Source organism: Ipomoea triloba, chromosome 5 (genome assembly GCF_003576645.1).
Source record: "Ipomoea triloba cultivar NCNSP0323 chromosome 5, ASM357664v1".
In the NCBI taxonomy this organism is placed as follows: Eukaryota; Viridiplantae; Streptophyta; class Magnoliopsida; order Solanales; family Convolvulaceae; genus Ipomoea; species Ipomoea triloba.
In genome coordinates, this window is record NC_044920.1 from 4,471,075 (window position 1) to 4,487,946 (window position 16,872).

At 35.4% G+C, this 16,872-nt stretch overlaps 1 protein-coding gene across 1 annotated transcript in view; it reads right to left on the reverse strand.

The window, feature by feature from the left end:
• Nucleotides 1–12,973, reverse strand: part of LOC116020132 (serine/threonine-protein kinase RIPK-like) — a gene marked incomplete at its 3' end in the record, with an annotated part of 38,519 nt that extends 25,546 nt beyond the window's left edge. The window contains exons 1-4 of the mRNA XM_031260620.1: nt 12,920–12,973; nt 12,620–12,730; nt 12,517–12,568; nt 2,800–2,925 (exon numbers count right to left, since the gene is read on the reverse strand). Of these exons, the coding sequence (XP_031116480.1) occupies nt 2,800–2,925; nt 12,517–12,568; nt 12,620–12,730; nt 12,920–12,973 (343 nt within the window). The remainder of the gene's footprint in view (nt 1–2,799; nt 2,926–12,516; nt 12,569–12,619; nt 12,731–12,919) is intronic.
• Nucleotides 12,974–16,872: the final 3,899 nt, after the last annotated feature.

Sequence of the window (16,872 nt, forward strand, 5' to 3'; positions counted from 1 at the left end):
AAAAACACCTTGCTTTGGATTAAGCAAGAGAGGTGGAGTAACCTGGCAGCTGTCCGAGTGAAAGAAACCTGAGGCTTGACGCGGGCTTGGTGATCAAAGGTCAAGTGCTCGAGAGGTGGAGTAGCTGGAAGCGGGGAATAAGACCTTGGAGAGGTAGAGTAACCTGGGAGCTGTCTTGTGAAGATCCTGAGGCTTGACGCGGGCTTGGTGTTCAAAGGTCAAGTGCTCGAGAGGTGGAGTAACAAGAAGCGGGGCGAAAAACCTGAGGCTTGAGGCGGGCTTCGTGATCAAAGCTCAAGCGCTCGATATTGTACTAAAAAGGGAAGTTTTTAGTGCAATCCTTCCAGGGAGTTTCTGGAAGAAGAGTGGACGTAGGCGGGTTGGCCGAACCACTTAAAAATCTCTCTTGCATTTACTTACTGTTTTTATCTCTCGCTAACCTCTCGATTGCACTGCATATAAACACACTTCTCGAACTAACTCAAACTCGTGCTAACTAAAAGGGGATAACATTTCCGCTGCGCATAAAACTTTGTCTTCACCTCGTGAGGTATCGAACCTAAACATCCTAAGTTCAATACACACGAGAGGTTGAAAAGATTTGCAAAATCTTATACAAGTCTATTCACCCCCCCTCTAGACTTGTACCCCATCCCCTTTGGACCAACAAATGTTATAGATTTACTATTGTAGTATTTATTTATTTTAATAATTTTTTTAATTATACATTTGGCGGGCCCCCCGCTGGCCCGCCAAGCCCGCGGGTTAAGCGGGGGTGGGGGTTGGAAGGAACATTTGGAGGTTGCTCAGGTGTGAATTCCACCGGTGGGGTTGGGGGTGGCGTCTACACGGTTGTGTCTAGGGGGTGCCACAATCATGTCCCTTTTCTCTGGGTGACATGTCCATGACATGGGAGTGACACAGTTGTGTTCTCTTGCTAGCAATGTGGTTGGCTTAGGGTACCGACAACAACCAACGGTAATGCATCTCGAGCCCGAATATGAACATGTGGAGAAGTATTTGCTACTAAAGGTCTCATCAAATTGTACATGACGGATGATAAAAAATATTTCTAGTATTGAGATTCAAGCAACGATATCCTCGAAACAACTCTTGGTAACCAAGAAAGACAGATGTTGCAGATGGAAACTCTATTTTATGCTTGTTGTAGGGATGAAGATAAGAAAAACAAAAGCAACCAAAGACACGAAGAAAGTAATAGTAAGGATTTTCTTTGTTGACAATAGCATATGGGCTCATATTCTTTAGGGTGGTAGAGGGCATGCAATTAATAAGAAAAATCACAGTTTCACAGACATATGTCCAATACTTAGGAGGAATAGAGGCTTGGGCAAGCAAGGTGAGAAAAGTTTTGGCAATGTGCCTATGACGTCTTTCTACGTGTCAATTTTGTTTATGTGTGTAAGCATATGATTGACAGTGATTTATCCCTAGATTGACCAAAAACTTGTCTAATTTTTTGTATTCTCACCCTAGATCAGACTGAACGGTTTTAATTTTACAAGAGAAAGTTCATTCAACTAGTGCTTGAAACCTATGGAAAAATGTATAGATATTTATCTTTAGTTTCATGGGAAAGAACTACGTATACCGAGACTAATCATCAACAAAAATGACAAAATAATTATGACCGTCATTAGATAAAATTGAGGATGGTCCCCAAATGCTTGTGCAAACCAAATCTAATACAACAGAACTAGAGTTATGAACCCTTTCTAGTGGAAATCGCGAGGATTTGCCTAGTTGACAGCCAATACAAAGAGAATGAATGCTATTTAAGGACTTAGACACTGCACATTGACGTAATATATTGTGTAAGACTCTTGATTGAGGCTGACAAAGGTAGTTGTGCCGAACATCTGAAGGTGCTTTGAATGTAATGAATGCAACTTGATTTTGCATTGAAAGTTTGTATAAACCCCTCTAGCTTTCTCCCTTAAGTAGAATTTGGTTGGTGTTAAGATTTTTTACAACAAAAAAGAGAGGTGAAACTCAAAGAAAACATTATTATCATTGGTGAAACATTTGACATATAGGAGAGAGTTGGTTAGGGTATAAACATGTAACACATTTTGTAACTGTAGGGCATGTGAAGGAGATGATATAGGGCACGTGAAGGAGATGATATAAAAGTATGTCTAATACTAGAAATATTCAAGCTTGTGTCATTACCAACTCGAATAGTGTTGTTCCCTGTATATTCTTCTACTTGTTGTAGCGAGGATGGATCTAGAGTGGCATGATGGGTGGTACCAGTGTTTGGGAACCAATTTTGAGAGAATGGTGAAGTAGCTAGATAGTTAGAATAAGTTATATGTGCTTGAAGATTAGTTGCCCCAAAATACCTCCTATACCATTGTAAAGTAGTATGGACAAACTTGTTGTAGATTTGGCACTTTAGAACATAACTATGACCATGACTACAACCCCCCTCCTCTATGTCCACGACTACGACCCACAAGGTCTCTGGGCAGCCTGTTTCGGTCGTGGGGCAGTAGGTGGTCTATGTTGAGCAACAAGAGATGTAGGCGACTATGGGAAGTCGACATAGGAATGTCATTAGTGAAGAGGAACCGATGGGCGATAAGATAGTCATTTAGTTGATCAATTGTCACATGTTCTTTTGTGGTCAATGAAGAGACCTCGCATAATACTCAAGGTGGATGCCTTTAAACATGTATAGATTCTACTAAGTCTAATTAAAACCTTAGCTTTTGTAAGTAGCTTAGTCCAATTAAAACCTTAGCTTTGTCAAGAAACTCACTCGTAGTTAAATACCTTGGCGCAAAAACTGCAGCTGACTAAGGAGACTCAGAATGCATTCCCATGAGGTGGACCCAAAAGCATTTTCAATAACTTGCCATAGGGCCCGAGATGTTGCATGTCCCACAATAACATACATAACTGCATTGGACAAAGACAATATGAGCATGGACAAAATAAAGGAACCCTAGCGAACCCAATTTTTGGCCATATGATTGTCTACAATGGAATAGCCATTCTAGTGGTGGTGAAAAAAATTCAAACACAATAATTGTGATCAATAGTTAATATTTTAAATTTGAACTTCCTAAAAATTTGCACGGGATAAACCTCATTCTACTGTAATAGCTCACAAACTATATAGGAGATTAGAGGTCACAATAGGACTATAGAAGGACTTTGAGGGTGCAGGCATGAATCAAGCTTGTCACTTTCCGTTAGGAGAATTATACTTCACCCTCTTGTTCACTTCTTTTGGGCTATTTTAGCTCTCTTTTACTATTGATGAATGTGATAAATTAACTTTTCTTTAACATTTTTAGAAGAGTTAATTCCAGAAATGGTCCTTCGACTATTGACTTTTACCAATTTTTGTCCTCGACTTTTAATTTTACCAAAGTTGGTCCCTTAACTATTGATTTTGTACCAATTTTGGTCCTCAACTTTTAATTTTACCAAAGTTGGTCCCTTAACTACTGATTTTGTACCAATTTTGGTCATCGACTTTTAATTTTACCAAAGTTGGTCCCATAACTATTGATTTTGTACCAATTTTGGTCTTTCTGTTAAATCAATGTTAAGTAGGTGTTAAAATTGAGGGCAAATATGTCAAAATCAAATATTTTAACCTTTCTTCTTCACTTTGTTTCCCCTCCTAGTGGTGCCCTTTTCTACCATTTTTGCTATCAAATAAAAAAAAAACACCTAATACAACAATAAAATATACAATAACACTCCACATCTAGTTAGAGAATTTTAAAAAAAAATATTATTACAGAGTATATATATTACATTGCAGTAAACAAAAACAAAAACAAAAACAAAAAAAATACAGAAAAAAATTTAATTACTTAAAACAATTTAACATAAAATGTAAAAAATAAATATATTGACTCACATTGTTCCTTATATAATCTTGCGATGGAGGAGGGGAAACAAAGTGAAGAAGAAAGGTTAAAATATTTGATTTGACATTTTTGCCCTCAATTTTAACACCTATTCAACATTGATTTAACAGAAGGACCAAAATTGGTACAAAATCAATAGTTAAGGGACCAACTTTGGTAAAATTAAAAGTCGAGGACCAAAATTGGTACAAAATCAATAGTTAAGGGACCAACTTTGGTAAAATTAAAAGTCAAGGACCAAAATTGGTATAAAATCAATAGTTAAGGGACCAACTTTGATAAAATTAAAAGTCGATGACAAAAATTGGTAAAAGTCAATAGTCGAAGGACCATTTCTGGAATTAACTCTTTTTAGAATAAGGAAATTATCCAAATGCTCTTTCATATATGTTAATTTTATCATTTTAATTCTCAACTGACTCCTACATTTTAGTCCGATTATATTCTTAATTATCAAATCTTTACTTATTTTAGGCCTATATAACGCGCAAATTATATTGTGGACCATAATTATAGCTGATATTGTAGTTGTGTTGAACGGATACTGCAGTTGTGTTGAAAAGATACTGCAGTTTTGTTGAAAGGAAATTGCAGTTGCACGGAACAGAGGCCATTCATCCGTTCAACACAACTGCAATATCAGTTCAACACAACTGCAATATCAGTTCAACACAACTGCAGTTTCAGATGGATGACACGGCCTCTGTTCTGCGCAACTACAGTTCCTTTTCAACACAATTGCAGTATCTTTTCAACAAAACTGCATTATCAGTTCAACACAACTGCAATATCAACCGTGACCCATGGTCCACAATGCATTGTGGACCATGGTCTACATTATAACAACTGTATATAACGTGGAGCAAAACTGATGTCATCAAACATCAAACGATATTAAGTACTCAAAATCAGAGAACCTCGCCAAATCCCAATTAGGCCAGTGTATATTCACAACTTGATACAAAAAATTAAATTGTGTGTAATTTAGTCAAGTTTTGGGACACAAAAAAAATATTAAGAAGGAAGTACTAAACGTTGAAAAAGTGAAAATCCTTCAATTCAAATGTTACGGAGATTCATTTACTACATCTTTTATTATTCATATCACGAGTTAATTCCATTTTTGTTTCTAGATTTATAGATGTCAGTCCATTTTAAATAATTTCTTTATCAGAATATTCACTTTTGGTCCTATATTATTGTGGCATGACCATTTTTTAGTTTTTTTTATCAACAAAATAGTTTAAATATCGTTAAATACAAAGACATTTCAGTCTTCAATTATGTATTTTTTTTCTCAAAAAAAAATAAATAAACACAAAAAAATATAGCGGTTCAGCCTACTTTGTATAAAAAATATTGAAATATTTTTGTATGTAACGACTTTTCAACCACTTTGCTGATAGAGGACTAAAAATGATCATGACACAATACTACTATGACCAAATGAGAATGTTATAATAAAAAAGGACTAAAAGTGGATTGTCATATATAAATCTAACACAAAAAATAGAATTAACTCTCGTATCACTAAACCATTCAGAAAGATTAAACTAAGAATAGCAATATATGTTACTCCATTTCATATTTCCACCATTAATTCCACAAATTATATTGTGAACCAAGGTCTATATGGTAAGACGGACAACTAATAAATTAAATATTTATTTTTAGTTTAATAAAAATTTAATTTTTATATACTATTAGTTCATGTTTATGTAGTATGCTAAAAAAATCATGTATACTGCAATAAACCAAAAATGAATTTTTAATATACTATAACTAACATTTAGTATACTAACTAAAAATGAATATGGATATCAATAATCCATCTTCCAATATAAACCATGATTTACGGTATATTGTTTGCATTAATTCCTACACCATAAGTGGTACTATACTATTACTTAGCCCAATGTCAACCTTATACATCCTAATCCTTTAATCCCAAAACAATATTATTTATAGAAAAATCCGCAATCGCTACTAAAAGGTGAGTTTTGGGTGAAGTCATGACTCTAGTTGGCAAAGGATCCCAAGAATAAAGTAAACTTGCTTAGGTTGCTTATAGCTGACTGACTCAAATCAAGAAGGTTAATATGTAGCTCCTACGAAGAGTCAGATTTGAAACTTTGTGGTTGCTAAACCAATTGTTCAACCAACTTAGATGAGGGGTTCCCCCTAAAAAGAATATATTCTCGTCAAGTGGGTTGCATTACTTGGCGAAAAAAAAAAGAGTCACCACTTAGGCTATCTGCATCCATGCAATTCTTTCTCACCTTTAAAAGTTGAATCTATTGTTATAGAGCTAATTCCAGCAAAGGTCCCTTACATTTGGTGGTAATTCCAAATTTAGTACCAGACTAGTTTTTGTTATTTAACACTCTAGACTATCATATTTTGGACACTTTTAATTTTTCAGATGACTTTTCTGGTGAAACCCTATTTTAAGCAAGGGTATTTTTCTTCTCTTCAATTATTATTATTATTATTATTATTATTATTATTTTCCTAATGAGTTAATTCCAGCGGATATCTTTTTTTTTTTCTTTTTTCTTTTTTTTTGGCAACTCCAAATTTAATCCTAGACAATCGATTTTGCCATTTAACAACCCAAACTATCATATTTTAGACACTTTTCTTCTTTCCAATGACTTTTTCAGATGAAACCCTATTTTAGGCAAGAGCATTTTAATATCTTCAAATTTTTTCGCCTTTTTTCCCCCAATTTTTTCATGATTTTCGTCTCTTTAGCCATATATAGATTGCATCTTCTCCTTCACTCAGCTCTTGGCTTCATCTTTTTCAACCCGACTCCAATTGTCCTTCGTCAATATCGATACAGAGCACGTGAGGACCTCCAGGTGCAGGAGAATCATTTTGCAACGCAATTTGAAAGCCAGGATGTCGCCACCCGGTCAGCTTCAACCTGACTACTATTATTTTAGTCCATGATTTTGTTAATCATCTTCTACAGCTTTAGAGCAACAAGAAAAGAAAAAAAAAAAAAAGAAGAAGTTTCTTCTTTGTCATTGGAAAATACTCTTTCCTAAAATAGGATTTAACCAGAAAAAGTCACCGGACATGCCAAAAATGTCAAAAATATGATATTATGGGTGTTAAATGGTAAAAACGATTGTCCTTAAATAATCTCACATTCCGTTAACTTTTAACTTACTAATTAATTTCTATAAGAAAAGTATTAGGTTCGAACCTCATCCCAATCAGAGTTAGCATAATTGTTAAACATATACTACGAATATGTTAGAGTATATTATTGAAAAGTCGGTACCCCACACTATTACTCTTATTAAATTAAATAAATTAGTAATTACAATAAGAAAAAAATACATATGCATTCCTTTAATTTAGAATTCGATGTTTACAATGCCTTTATTCAAAAAAATTATTCATTATCAAAAAATTTAAAAAGAGATATAATTTCATTAGTTATATTATCTTTATTTTCTACAATAAAAATTATTCATTATCAAAAAATTTAAAAAGAGATATAATTTTATTAGTTATATGTCTTTATCTTCTACAATAAAAATTATTCATTATCAAAAATTAAAAAAGATATAAAATGCCATTGGTTATATTGTCTTTATTTTCTAACATGCAAAGATTCCTTACCTTCAAACCATATTAACTACTTGGCGAGGATTTGTTGACAAAGAAGACATTTAAATAACCTAATAAATTGAAGCGTGAAGCTACCCCGTAATATTTTTTGGACTACATCACAGTTGTTCACGTTAAAGGTAAATCGTATTTCTTTATTAATATGATTTAAAATGTATAAATTTTTATTACAAAAAGTAGTATTTATTTATGCTATCATTTTTAAACTATCGTTTTTATAAAATTGCAAACATTTATTTTAGTGACAATTATGTACTTTGAATTATCAATTTAAATAAAAAAATTCAACATTCAATTACATATGCATAAACATCTCATATATAATCTTGTACTGATATACTTTGAAGTACTTATTTAAAAATAAACATTGAACATTATCCTATTCGCATAACGTGCGTGAAAAAAACATGTATTTATATTAGATTAGTATATATGTGTGTGTGTGTGTGTGTATGTGTGTGTGAGTGAGAGAGAGAGAGAGAGATATTAAAAGTCCACGTAGGCCAACAAATTTTTTTTGTCTAAAATGAGCCAGAAAATGACATTTTTGTTTATATATATATATATATATATATATATATATATATATATATATGTATGTATGTATGTATGTATGTATGTATGTATGTATGTATGTATAGAATTCGGTTTTGGTGCGATTGGCACTATCAGGTGCGATTGTTGGGTTGGCTGCGCGTCGTTGATGTTTAATCCATGAAATTATCTTAGTCATTGTTCTTAATGATGTAGTTGCGGTTATTTTTATTCAATTTCGCGCACTAAGGGGTAGAATAGTCCAAAAATTTACTTTTCTTATTCCTTTCTTTCCGGTCAGTATACTCAACCATTTTGCAAGTCATATGTTTTTCAAAGGTTTTTCCGTTCAGTAAAATACTCAGTATACTCGGTCCGAAGGACACACTATCAATGGCGTCTGAAGAAAATGTACCCTAAACGGAGCAACCTCAGCAACCGACGACGGTTGTAATAGGTAAAATGTCATCTATTTATTAGTTTTTAATTTACAGTGATGGAATTTAGGGTTTAAATTCTTGCACCTTATTGTATAAATGCAATCACCTTGAGTGCTAATTTTACCCACCCTAGTGTTTGCCTTCAGGCACCTAGGCATTGTGAGTTGTAATTTATAGCTTATGTGTTAACATCACGCACTTGAGTTGTTAATTTTACGCAACCTAATGTTTGCCTTCATGCACCTAGGTATTGTGAGTTGTAATTTACAAGTTATGTGTTAACATCACGCACCTGAGTTGCTAATTTTACGCAACCTAATGTTTGCCTTCACGCACCTATGTATTGTGAATTGTAATTTACAACTTATGTGTTAACATCACGCACCTGAGTTGCTATTTTACGCACTCTAATGTTTGCCTTCACCCACCTAGGTATTGTGAGTTGTAATTCATAGCTTTTGTGTTATTATCACGCACTTGACATGTTAATTACACACACCTTAGTGTTTGCCTTCACGCACCAAGGTATTGTGAGTTTTTGAGTTGTAATTTACAGCTTATGTGTTAATATGGCGCACGTGAAGCTCTCATTATATGCACTTTAAGGTTTGCCTTCATGCATCTAAGTATTTTGAGTTGTAATTTACAGTGATGCATTTTAATCTCGAATCTATTGTAGTTTATAAGTATTTCAATGTATTTGTTTGTAACTATATGTTCGCATCGAAAAATGTGAAGGAATTTAGTTGTGGTCCTTGTTGAACTTGGGGGGAGGGGGTACTAGTGAGGTTCGGGTTCAAGGTCTAAGGGGCAAAAAGAAACAACGTAACGTATTGTTGTGAATAAAGTTCCGTCTGTTAAATCCCAGGCTTCATCGCGTCAATTTATTGATGTTGTTGGAGAGTTTAACAAGGCTAAAAAAGATGTTGTGATTGAGATTGGTTTTGAGAGCCTTTTGAATTTTGGGATTGGATATTTTCCCCTACGGTTATCCCATTGACTCCTTAGTAATTACAATTATATGAGCAGTAGGTTGATGTTGGGAAATAACAGTATGTTGGATGTGACTGAAGATGATGTAGAGGCTGTTCTAGGCTTTCCTCGGGGAAGAATTCAATTCAATTTCCATTAGAAGGGTAGGAGTTCAAATTTATTTGCAGAATGGAAGGGGGAACTTAAGAAACCTGATCATCAAAAAATTAGGTATCCTAAATTAATTGACAGAATGGAAGGGGGAACTTAATAAAGCAATGCACAGACGGTGGTGTGTGGTTCAAATGCCATTTTGTGGTGTTAGTGTTTTCTATGTTTATAGAGTGCCCACAAAAATGGATATTTTGGGGCACAATTGTTACATTTTTTGGACGATGTGTCCCATATTTGGAATTTGAATTGGGTGTGCATTTGTGTTGCACACATTTATGGATATAGTAGCGTAGTGGCAGCTAAAACAAAGTGAATATGTTCCCAGTAGCAAGTTATGTTACTACTTTCTCGACCTAAGCACAAGAGTCAGTATTGACTCCACTGAGACTCGAACCCACCACCTCCCGTATAAAGGGAAGGGTTTGATGACACTGGACCACAAGGTCCTTGGCGGTGTATTATGTTGATCGTGTTGTTCTTCAATTTGTGTGATATGTTCCTAGGGCTATTCCAGCATTCATAGGCTGGACATCTAATCATTTGATGGATCGAGAGGCGAAAGAGCTCTCTGTTGCTGGGTTTGGACACGCCAGAATTGAGTCTCGTTCACTACTACAAAAACACCTTCTTTACGTCGGTTGTTTTGGGCATACGACGTCAGTTATTTTCCGACGTAGTTCTAGTAGACGTTATAAATAAATTATATGAAAGTTTTTTAAAACAGATGTCGTATATTATTTTTAATTTTTTAAATAAGTACATACAATGTCGGTTTTTTCAAAAAACCGACGTCGTATGTCATTTTTTTAAAAATAGAGATACGACGTCGATTTTTCCAAAAAAACTGACGCCGTATTTTCTTTAAATACAGATACGACGTTGGTTTTTATATATCTATTTTTAATTAAAAATCTTTAAAAAAAAACCCCACAATAGATCTGCAAATCAATGTCAGACTCGCCAGCGACAGAGCTATCACTTAAAAAAAACCCCAAACAATCTAAGAAATCCAAGAATCTTAACAGATTTACAAAACTTAACAGAAAATCCAAGAACCCCCCCCCCCCCCAAAAAAAAAAAACTTAAATAACCTTGGGTTTTTTTTTTTTTTTTTTTTTTTTTGCGGCCATTGATGGTGATGAGCTTTCCATATCCTTCTCCCTTTCTTTACATCGAAAGATTCATATGCATATACCTACAATATATCGAAGGATTCATATAATCTAAAGCATGAATCGAAAAATAAAACAAGTTTTATTTTGAATTATATTTCTAAATTTTTTTCTCCAATAATGAGTGCCAATTTTCTTACCTAACATATCTTGTAGATCGAAGGATTCGAAGCCGAACCTGCTACGCTCGTCGCCGTACCGTCGTGGTCATCGGAGAATGCTCGTCGCCACTCCAAGATCAAAGGATTCGAAGCTCGCCCGCTGTCGGAGTCGCGACTTGTTGCTGTACTGTGAAGCTATACATGAACGAAGAATGAACGTGTGATCTGATCTGTGTTAAATAAAAAAAAATAGGACATACAACGTCGGTTCTAGGGAGAACCTACGACGTTGGTTCTCCCTAAAACCGACATCGTATGTCATTACATTTTTTAAAAATTTAATTTAGAACATACGGCGTCGGTTCTAGGTGTAGAATCGGCGATGTATGTCTTTATTTTAAAAAAAAAACAAATAAAGACATACGACGTCGGTTCTCCCTATACCCGACGCCGTATGTCCTTAACTTTTTTTAAAAAAAATTATTTAGGACATACGACATCGGTTCTTTAGAGAACTGACACCGTATGTCTTACAATTTAAAAAAAAATATTTATGACGTCGGTTTTTGCAAAGAACCGACATCATAAAAAATATATATTACTTTTGCTTTATTTTATTGATATATAATGTCGATTTGTCAAAAATCGACGTTAATTAGGCGACGTAGTATCATTTTTCTAATAGTAGTGGTTATGTACCTCCTCTAGCTCAGTTGCCACGAGCAGCTGGTGATGTTCAACAACCATCCTTAACCAGTCCTAAGGGTGAAGTGCAGCGTCAATCATCTCCTCAAATTCAACCTCAGGTCCAATCTGGGCCAGTTGATGAGTTGTAGGTGTGTTATTCACTTTTTAAGGTTTAATTTTATGAAATCCACCTTAAGTTGTAGGAGCACACACCTTATGTCTTAGTAGCACACACCTTAAGGTCTATTTTCACGCACCTTAAGTTTTTTAACACACACCTTAAGTTCTACTACCACGCACCTTAAGGTTTATTAGCGTGCACCTTAAGGTTTATTAGTACGCACCTTAAGTTCTATTAGCACTCACATTAAGTTTTTAACACGCACCTTAAGTTTTATTAGCAAGCACCTTAAGGTTTATTAGCACGCACCTTAAGCTTGAAAAACACCCTCAGTCTAATATAATTTTAATTTTATTGGAAATCAGGCATACATTTCTGAATTCACAGAGAGTTTGCAAGCATTTTGTACTAACATGGTAAAGATTATTGATTTAGCTCAAAAAACACCTCCAATGATTGCAGACAATGACCATGTGAAGGCCTTGTAGTCATTGGCTCAAAAGATGCTGGTATTGGGAAAGAGGTGGTTGCAACTTGCAACCACCTCTTTCACAAGAAGAGCATGAACCAATGAGCAGCTAAGACTCATTTTGGGGAAACGTAGAGAATCTTGTTTCCATTGACCTTGCTATACAAATGAGGCTGGAGTATAGCAAGGAGGTCTCTAACATGCCAAGTTTCAGCCTTGGTTTCACTCCCACTCCACCAGATGCTTGAAAATGTTTTTGGGATGATATCACAAATATTGTTGAGCATTACACTCTCCAGGAGTAGGATCAACAACCTGTTGAACAAGGTCACTAATATGTTGCTACCAAGAAGAATGACAAAGGGAAAGTTGTTGCAATAGAAGTTGAAGTACCTGCCCCAATGCAACAGCAAATTCAAAGTAGCAAGGCAACAGATGTTGAAGCACCTGCTTCAGCTCAATTTTCTTCTGAACAGGTAGCACAACAGTAGAACCAGCAGCAGCCTAGTACAACAGCAAACTGCGCCAATTAAGGACACTGGGCTGAAGTGGCTACCATAGTGCAACAATGTTCTGGCTCAAGCACAGCATCAGTAGCCCTACTATAGAAGCAACCTTCTCACTCTAGCAAGGACACTGAAGTTGCAGTTCATAAAAAATACGAGTCGCGTAAGGCTGCAACAACTCAAGGACATAAAGAAGTGGCACGGAGAGCAGTAAAGATTTCTGAACCAAAGAAATCTCCATTTGTTTCAAGAACAGTGCATGTATCTCAACAACTCACACCCGTTGAGAAGGGTTGTCAACGTTGGATTCTTGAAAGCGAAAATGTGAATGAGTAAGTTTTACTTAAATTGCCTAGTTGGTTTATGTTAGATGTAGTTGTTAAGTGCACATTTTATTATTTTATCTTATACATTTAACTGAAAATTGTAGGTATGAGACTGTTTTTAAATGTGGGGAGAAATCCTTGATGATCATGCAGCTGGTGTCTTTGAAGGTGAATGAGTATGTGGTTTGTAATGTACTTGATCTCTGGTCCTTGATTTTAAATCACATGGAGAAGTACAAAGATGCCACATCTCCTCTGAGGTTCTTTTTCACAACAGAGGTCGTTGTAAGTCATTCTTTATTTCACCTTAAGCATTAAAACAACACACCTTTAAGGTATAGTTGCACATACCCCAAGTTTTTTTTACCACGTACCTTAAGTTTTATTAGCACGCACCCCATGCCTTATCAGCACGCACCTTATGCATTATTAGCACGCACATTATACCTTATTAGCACGCACCGTATGTCTTATTGCCACCCACGTTATAGCTTATTAGCATGCACCTTACGTTATATTAGCTCGAACCTTAAGTTGTATTAACACACACATGATCTGTTATTTGGACGCACCTAGGCACCTTATTTCTAATGGTATTTTGTATATGTAGATGTATAGTGTGGTTCAACCAGATGGAAATGAGCAAAAAAGATACAAACGCTTTGAAGAAAAACTTAATAGTGAGATTGCCAATGATATTGAACTTTGGGCTGTTGATTTGGTAAATTCTATTCTAAATTCATACATAAAATTGTATTTACTTTTTAGATGTTAAAATATATTTTAAAATTCCCAAATGTAGTTCTTTATTTTTTTCCCAATAATTGCATTTGAGCATATATTTGGCATATGTATCAATGTGAAGCATCATCGCATTGGTATAATTGACAATGCGTCTGTTGATCAATCTATTGATGCGAAATATGGAAAAATACCGTCGGAATTGGTAAGTAACCTAAGGCATTGCTTGAAGCCATTTTATGAACTGTATAGTTTTATTTTTCTTCTGATTTTCTATACATTTGTAGAAAAAGTTTTTCATATGGTTCTTGGAGGGTAAGTAGTTAGGTGCAAGGATAATGGGACTTAAAAATGTTGTCCCACACAAATTAGAAATGAATTAGAGGGACTCGACAAACAAAACTGATTCTGGCGTATTTGCAATGCGTCACATGGAGACATTTATGAAAATCAGGCAGACAGGTTGAGAATGCGGCCTTCAAAAAGAAAATAAATCACAGCTTGATCGCCTAAGGGTGAAATACCTTGCAGTGATATTATGTTATGAGATTAATGAACTTTAGGAGGAGAATAAGAAAAAAAGGTCTTAGTTTTGAGAAAAAACGATGAATATTTTTTTGCTAGCAGCACAGTTGTAAATAGTTTATGGATATACAATTTTTTTGTTTTGATTTAATGCATCTTACATTCAAACAAAGGCACATTGAGCATTGAAATTAGGCACCTTAAACACAAAAAGCACGCATCTTATAGTGTTTGGCATAACTAAGTGAATACACAAGCCCACACACATTATGTGTATACATCACGCACCTTATTCAATAAACCATGCACCATAACATCTTAATCAATGCACTCAAATACTTTGGCAGCTGGGCTTTTTTAGTATTTTGTTTAAATATGTAGTAACGCACCTCATGCTTCCATACTTGGCACTTTAAAGTGTAAAATCCCGCACCTTAAAAAGGAAACCACGCACCTTAAGGCTTTGGTAGTTGAAACCTTTCGTTTTGTTACAAGTTACTTAATAATCATATCAACGCACCTTAAGAATTAACACCGTGCACATTAAACAATTAATTGACGCATCTTAAAGCTTAATGTGTGTGGTTTTATTATTCCTCCGTACAATGCACATTGTAGTATTCTTACGTGCACCTAAAGTGTACATTTTCGCACTTTAAAGTGTCTTTGGCAGTTGAAACCTTTTTTTTTTGTTACAAGTCACTTAATAATCATATCAACTCACCTTAAGAATTAATATTGTGCACATTAAACAATTAATTGATGCATCTTAAAGCTTAATGTGCGTGGTTTTACTATTCTTCCATACGACACACCTTGTAGCGGTATTACGTGCACCTAAAGTGTACATTTCGCGCTTTAATGTGTCTATCAGTGCACTTTAAGTGCGTTGTTTAATTTGTGAAACATTTTAAGTATATGTATTAAGTTTTAGTATAAGCGAACCTTGCGCTTTCAAAACACGCACCTTAAGGTGTAAAGTCACTCACTTTAAGAAGGAAAACCACGCACCGTAAGTTTTGGCAGCTGACCAAGTAGTAAATCGTCGCATCTTAAGGCATTGGATGGTGAGATCTTTTGCTTTTTGTTACAAGTCATCTTAATACTTGAAACACTGCATCTTAATGCGTTCTCGCGAATGTGGCACTTTTCAAGACATCTGGAGCTTAAACGGTCATTTGGGAACCTAAAAAAACAGTGCATGTGAACACTAGCCAAAATCACATATAAAAGGGGAGGAAGGGTAAACAATGGAGTATCAGTTTAACTAAAACTTTGTGTTGCCCTCGTTGTTTTATTTGTAGAAGAAATGAATTCCATGAAGGATTCCAACCCACCAATCACCTCCAAGGACGGGAAGAATTACTTTGAGAATGGATGACTAATGACTCCCGAGGACTGGAAAAATTTGAAGAAGGATTTTCACGAAATGCTGGGAGTGGAAGAAGAAAAAAAAACAAGACGTACCCATTTACATCCACACCCACACCGGAAGCCTCAACATAATTAGTTCGCTCTACTGCTACTGTAACACGCCTGATTCTAGACTGAGATATAGGCAATAAAGATAGGAAAATAGCTGGAAATATCTCAATTACTCAGAAAAGATAGCGGAAGTGAAAACTAACAAAGCTGGGGTGTTATGCCACATCTAAGCCCAAACATAGCCTAGATGCTAAGGCAGTCTACTAATCCATAAATCCTCAAACATCTAAGGTTTGAAACTGCGCTGCCCATCCGCAACTGCCCGGGTTTGAGCCCCAGCGCTGCCTCGCGCTACTTCTTTCCTCCCTAATCTTTTGACCTCAACTAGGTTCATTTCTTCTAAGGTACTACATGTTAGGAACATATTGTAATAGGTTTTGATGATACCAAATGTAACCTATAATCCCCTAAGTCTCGAAAGATAGAAATTATATGTAAGTTCGACAAGTAAACTAAGAGCGAAAATACAACCGGGTAACTTGAGCTCAACTCGGAAAATATTTAAGCTTAAGGTAAACTTGTGTGAACATCTTAGAAAGTCTCGTGTTGTAATCTCATAGATAGATCAGAAGAAGGCACGGGACAACACTGGAGGAATAAGGGTCTGCGAGACATCAACTAAGTCTCGAGACATAAGCAGAGTCCGAGAGATAGGATCTCTCGATACAACAACCCAGTTCGAGACATAAGCAGAGTTCGAGAGATAGATCTCTCGATACATGGGGATCAAGACATCAAACAATCGAGACATCAATCTTGGTCTCGATAAACTGACATTTCTCCAAAAGGCTGAATGACGGTCAGGAAGCATGAATAAAGTTTGGAGAAGAAGAATATCATGGAGATAAAATATTAAGGAGGTGCCAGAAGTGGATGCCACATCAGAATTCCACAACAAACGGATAGAAGGTGCACTAATCCAAAGTCGGTCTTATTCCCTAAAACGAGGATCAATGGGAATTTAAAAAGAGTAACTTTTACCAAAAGTAGCAAGTGGAGCATGGACTCAAGAAAGTGGATTATGGAATATCCACTACCAAACAAAAGGTTCAAGTTACAAGAC